The sequence below is a fragment of the Cryptotermes secundus genome, unplaced genomic scaffold (genome assembly GCF_002891405.2).
Source record: "Cryptotermes secundus unplaced genomic scaffold, Csec_1.0 scaffold21, whole genome shotgun sequence".
Taxonomy (NCBI): domain Eukaryota; kingdom Metazoa; phylum Arthropoda; class Insecta; order Blattodea; family Kalotermitidae; genus Cryptotermes; species Cryptotermes secundus.
In genome coordinates, this window is record NW_019742548.1 from 1,810,657 (window position 1) to 1,817,062 (window position 6,406).

Here is a 6,406-nt window from a genome sequence, read left to right on the forward strand (position 1 = left end):
CCAGTCTACAGCCCCACAACCCCATTTATATTTATTTTTTTATAGTCTTCCTATCTTCTCCAAGGATTCTCTTTCTCTTGAGGTCCTCCAGTCAATTTATACTTTTTTTTTTATTTTGTCTCACATGCATGTTGCATGTCCAACTCATCTCACCCTGCTTAATGTAATCGTGTAGCCCAACTGTATACCGTACACATTGTTCATAAGTAGGGTCTCTTTGAAAAGAAAACTTCAACATATTGTTTGTGATTTCGTGATAAAATTTAACTGTGCTATTTACAGCAATTAAAACAAAATGAACTAGAATCGTCGTTAAACATAGTTAGTTCAGTATTTCGTCACATCTGTACGAAGCAATGTGGGGGTGTGGCGTTGTGATCTGTTTCACCCCCTCGCTTCGCGGTGTCGGATTGATCCGAGGCACAACGGTACGCGTCCCTAGTCTGTGGGATGGACCATTATCTCACACTGCATATCGTCTCATGTTACATAAGTGGGGAAATTCAGTGAATCAAGGAACGAGGTTTTCGACTTAATACGGACCGGAAGTGCTGATATATATTTGTTTTCGTCGACAATGCATGTTCAGTTGTAATAAATGAGGACATCCATATTCAGTTTTACGAAGATGGCGTGACCACATTTCAGGTTTAAAAGCAAAGGTTTCGTACTTCTGTGTATCTAATTACTTTTCGAGTAAATTAATGGTTGAATGAATTAAAAGGTTATTTCTGAAACAAAATTGCAACAAGGAAGGTATAATTCTCACGTATGAAGTGGTTTATGATCATCCTGTGTTCCTACAGAAGAAGTAACTTGGTGCAATGGCCAAGTATGGCGGTGCTGAAAGCATTTCTTACAGTAAGGCTGTTTCACTGGTAGACTCGTATAAGAGGAACTAGTGTGAATCATGAGAAACAATTCTGTGATATAGTAAATTCGTACATATAAAACAGCAAAGATGCATTTTCGAGTTGCTACAATTTGGGTCAAAAGAATTCATAAAAAGTACTAACATTTTACTATCGATTTTATCATTTTCTTTAGAATTTTGTATAAAGAATTCCTTGCAAGTGAACTGGATTACAAAATTAAGGATTACCTACATATTAAGATATAATATTGTACAAGGAAATAATTGTGACATAGCTGTACATGGTAACTACACTAAATTAGCACAGCTGGTCTGTATAAATATAGGTACAAGGGCGAGGAAGAACTGGAATTGTTTCTGTTTTGAAACGTACATACAAAATACGATATATATATAAAGCAGTTCTCCAAAACGAAATAATGGCAACGTTCGGAAGATTCACTGTTCCCCCACTCAGGGCAACACTTAATGTGGCTTGGGAAACATTTAAGGCTACTTTGCCAGACACTAGTCCATGCTTTGAGGCGGTCCGTAAAGCAACTGGAGGGGATGGAGGGGGCGGGGGGGCACGACATAGGGAACCTGGAGAACACGTGAGGTTTGCACAATTTGGGGGAGAGGGCCATCAGAGGCTGGAAGACAACACCGAACTGTCAACAATGCCAGGAGGAGGGGACTATGGCGGGACTGAAGGAGGAATTGCTGAAGATGGGTTCATCGACAGGCAGCAGAGCTACCAGCATTCCCGTGGCAATGGCAGCCTTGCGAGTGTTGACTTCGGAAGCGACAGCATGGGTGGAGGAGGTGAATTCGGAGAAGGAAGAAGCAAACACAAGATCAACGAATGGCAGGCGGCTTGGAACGTTACCAATGCCATTCAGGTAAGCCGTGACACACAATCTGGTATCGCGACACGTTAATTTCGCGGAATCAGTAGAACTTTCTTTCCATGCACACTTCATATCAACTGCATAGGAAAAAAGCATAACAAGAGAGAGCTGTTGACCGCACACTGCATATTGCAGTGCATATGTTAATAGAAAATGGCAGAGCATATTGAGAATGTATACCGAAATATGCTGATCGATTTGTTTTTGGTTCCTATTGGCCCAGTGCACTCTTGTGTAGCACGACATAACTGCAGTCACACACCATATTCTCTACCAGTTTCAACGATATGTATTTAGAGTTAGAGGTACTTTACGACTGGCGGTTTACCGCCAATCAGTTCCTCTTGGCGACAAGCCCCTCGAGCCTCACGACCAGTATTTTTTCAACTGAACACTTGCGGCCATAGTCCTTATGTATACAATTGCTTCTGGCCCTCGCCAGCGCAGTCATTCTCATGTATGAGTTCCGGGGGACACATGACCACATTTCACTGTCTCACATTTGAGACTCTCCAAACCTGGAGGGCCTGGTCTTCGTATATCCACCAGGAACAGGGTGGCCCAGTTATACCCCCAGGCACTGGGCTCAATTTTCGTCTCCTCCTACAACTAGCAAGGCTACGGTGGAGGTATTCGACCTTGCCTCCACACGGGCTGACTCTTCAGCTATTTATGTAGTCTGAGTCTGTATCTTATGTTACGACAGTCAGTCAGCCAGTCTGTCTTGGAATAAAGCACCCATCTGGCGCTTACGACCAGAATTTTATTACTGTCAGACAGTTGCGGGTTTGTTGATGTGGGGCGATCTAACAAGAGGGTTGTATATTGTTTACAATTGATGCTAGTCCTCGCCAGCGCAGTCACTCTCGGTCCCGAGTCCCGTGGGAATCGTGAGCATATTTTACTGTCTCAGATTCGAGACATATCTTTTCTTCGCCTCCTAAGTCAAAGTCAAAGTTACTTTACGGCTGGCAGTTTACAGCCAATCAGTTTGTCTTGGTGTCAAGCCCCTTGAGACCCACGACCAGATATTTCTTTCCCCAAAACTGAACCCTTGCGGTATTAATCATTATGTAACATCCTCTCTGACGAAAAGATGGATTTGTCTGTTATAAATATGCTTGGCCTTTCGTCAAGTGTACGTATCGCACATGTAGCATTTTTTTTTATTGCTAGTGGGGTGGGGACTAAGTCCCTTGTACTGCGGCCGCTTCTACCCTATTGTACCAGGCCAGATGATAGGTGAGGGTGATTGTGGAGCAATTGGTGGAATGAAGATTGGCAGGGGAAACCGAAGTACTGGGAGAAAACCTGCCCCAGAGCCGCTTTGTTCACCAGAAATCCCACTTGACCAGACCCGGGATCGAACCCGGGCCGCCGCGGTGGGAAACCAGCAAATAACCTCTTGAGCTATGGCGCGGCCTCATGTAGCATGTTACTGAAATTCTTCCTTTTTCACTATATACAAGTCCTCTGACAGTATAGGCTTTGCAAAGCAGATCATGCCCATGTTACATATCTTATGCTACAACGGCAGCCTAGTTACTTGAACGATCGCAGTTCTTTCTATATAGTCCCGACACGGACCGCAGGGAAAATGTCCCTTTCACTATTGCGCGTTCACTCGTTGCCAAGGAAACAACATGTAAACAGCGCTATTCCCTAGCAAAGGATGTTGTACTGTTGCCTGTTTACACAGCTGTTACTTAACAACGGGTCTATATGTCAAAATATTAACATTTAATGCCTAGTAAAATAAGCAACTTGCGTGCCATGATGGATCCATTAGGTGCATCGGCATCAGAGCTTATTTGCGCCTATTTTTTTTTTACATTCCTAACACAACGTCAATTAAAATGAATATATCCTTGTGAGACTAAAATAGCCTAATAATAAAATCGAGCCCGAAACTATTATTTTCACACCAGCAGCGGGATAAAAGGATACCACACTGTATAGGAACCTGCAATTAAAACCTTAAATAATTAGACATGTTTTGGAAGGATGATCGAATAACTGGACTCACTGATACAGCTCGTGACTACACTTTACAATTCACTATTACACACACACACATACACACACACAAACACTAGTGTCCACAGGCACATCTTCAATGCCTTTGCTTGGTAGCGGCTTCCAACGGCAGACGTTCCCCTTCCTCTGGATTCCCTAACTATCCCCGCCCTCAGCTATCAGTCTAATATAGCAACAGCTCACATCGATTAAACCTCAGTAGTCCTCAAACTACCTCACTAACCCACTCACCAACCATCTACCCTTCACTTCACTCAACTACGAGTAACTGTCCTGCTTATAACATCTCGGTACCGATCGCACAGAAAACACTTTTCAATTATGGCTGTGTAACTGTTGCGTGGAAACATGCTTCTTTGCGAAGCCGTGACTTAAGAACGGCAGTTAAATAGCTGCTTCCTTAGCAGTAGTTGCCTAGCAACGGGTTTCAATTCCAGAATATGCTGATACCGATGCTTGTGTATCGTAACACCCCCAAATATACAAACTGTGTAATGAATGGTATCCTTTTATGGCGGCGCTGGTGCGAAAATAATAGTTGCGGGCTCGATTTCATTATCAGGCCATTTTATAGTCTCAAAAGGATATATTCATTTTAATTCGTGTTGTGTTAGGAATGCAAAAACAAAAATGGATTTTCAATACCTAAACCTATGTTAAATGTATAGGCTCTTATACCGCTGCTAACGCTTATATTTTGATTATCTGAGGGACGAGAGATGACAAGATAATGTTGAAACATATCACACATTTGTGGAAACTGTTACGGAATATATGTTGTATGACGCAAGCGGCACGTAGTTGGTTGAGGCACTATGCTACAAGCCGGAAGGTCGCGGGATTGAATGCCGATGAGGTCATTTGATTTTTTTCAGTTTATCTAATCCTTCCAGTCGCAATATGGCCCTGGGGTCGACTCAGCCTCTAACAGAAANGAAATGAGTACCATTAATATTCTTGGAATATTCTTGGGGGTAAAGGGCGGCGGGCGCGTAGGGCTCACAACCTTACCGCCATCGATGAACCGTTTGTCTAGAAAATGTGGGAACCTGGACACCTCACAACCCTATGGGCCTTCACGGCCTGTTACAGGGATACCTTTACCTACTTTTATTACTGAATGTATATAGCTTCATTAGAGAACAATTAATACACTACAAAAAAAGAAATCTTACTATTTTAAGGATTTCACGGTGGGTAATTATTTATGTTAATTCTCTCCTTGAATTGTTACACCGTATGATTGTGGGAGGTGTTGCCGAAGTTTCGGAGGTGCCGAAACGTTCGAACTATCGCCCACAACCACAGAGGGTAACATCTCAAACAGAATTAGCACAAATACTTTCTACGTTGTGCCGTATCTACAGATCTACACTGACCAGCTTATAATAAAAATCTTCTCCCTTATAGGACTATTTTTCCTCTTGGAAACAAATCCAATAATTGGGGACTAACAAAAATCGCGTTGTTAAAAGTTCCGGCATACTTCCTGCATACCATGGAACATACACTGTACGCAGTTTGTGCTCACAATCGGATTGTTGCGCAGTTGCAGAATGTTACGAGAAACAGTCAATTTGTCGGGTAAGAACAAATTCACCACTCGCTCTCTACGAGTATTCCTATGTAATAAAGACATCTGTCCGTCTACGAAGCGAAGACGAGGCAACAGAGGAAGGCCCACTGCCGTATATTGTGTAAGCTGAAAGCAACGATCTGGTTATTGGGAAAAACTTGTCGTTACCCTTGCTACACTGACATTAAACATATCCCTAAATGAAAGCAGTGGTAAGCGTGGCCGCGCCATAGCTCTAGCGGTTAGTCGCTGGCTTCCCACCGCTGCGGCCCGGGTTCGATCCCGGGTCTGGTCCAGTAGGATTTCTGGTGGACAAAGCGGCGCTGGGGCAGGTTTCCTCCGAGAACTTCCGTTTCCCCTGCCAATCTTCATTCCACCAATTGCTCCACAATCACCCTCACCTATCATGTGAGGCTGGTACAATAGGCCAGAGGTGGCCGCAGTACAAGGGACTCAGTCCCACCCCACTAGCAGTAATACTGATAACAATAATATCCCCAACTGAGAAAGAGACTAGTCATATTAGACCAGTACTACCCACCCACTGCCTCGTATAAACTTAGTCGGAGTGAGTAGGAATAGCTCAGTTGGTATAGCGACTCAATACGGGCTGGACGGCCGGGGTTCGATTTCCATCAGAGCTACGGATTTTTCTCTTCTGCACAGCCTTCAGACCAGCTCTGGAGCCCACCCAGCCCCCTATCCAACAGGTACCGAGGGCTATTTCCTCGGGAGGTAAAGCGGGCGGGACGTGAAGCTCATCACTCACCTCCACTTAGAGCCGAGGTAAAAAATGGCGGAGCTATGCCTCTACTCCCGAAAGGTCTCCACGGCTTGGTGCTCAAGTATTTATACTCAGGAACAACTTTATATTTCTCTTTACTCTTCGGTCCGGGCTGATCTGTTGTGAATTCTCCCACAACGCCTCAGACCGTACTTTAGTGTAACTGTAGCAGACATGTCCAGTTTCAAGAAACTGCATCCCTGTTCACAGTTTCGTGCTTTAATGTTAAGTGACTGGGGGGGGGG

General features: G+C 44.0%; 1 protein-coding gene across 2 annotated transcripts in view; it reads left to right on the forward strand.

The window, feature by feature from the left end:
- Positions 1-391: 391 nt before the first annotated feature.
- LOC111873244 (vesicular inhibitory amino acid transporter) overlaps positions 392-6,406 on the forward strand; it is a 27,377-nt gene continuing 21,362 nt past the window's right edge. For both annotated transcript variants that reach the window (XM_033755020.1, XM_023867789.2), the window contains exon 1: positions 392-1,755. In XM_033755020.1, the coding sequence (XP_033610911.1) occupies positions 1,294-1,755 (462 nt within the window). In that variant the 5' untranslated portion in view covers positions 392-1,293. The remainder of the gene's footprint in view (positions 1,756-6,406) is intronic.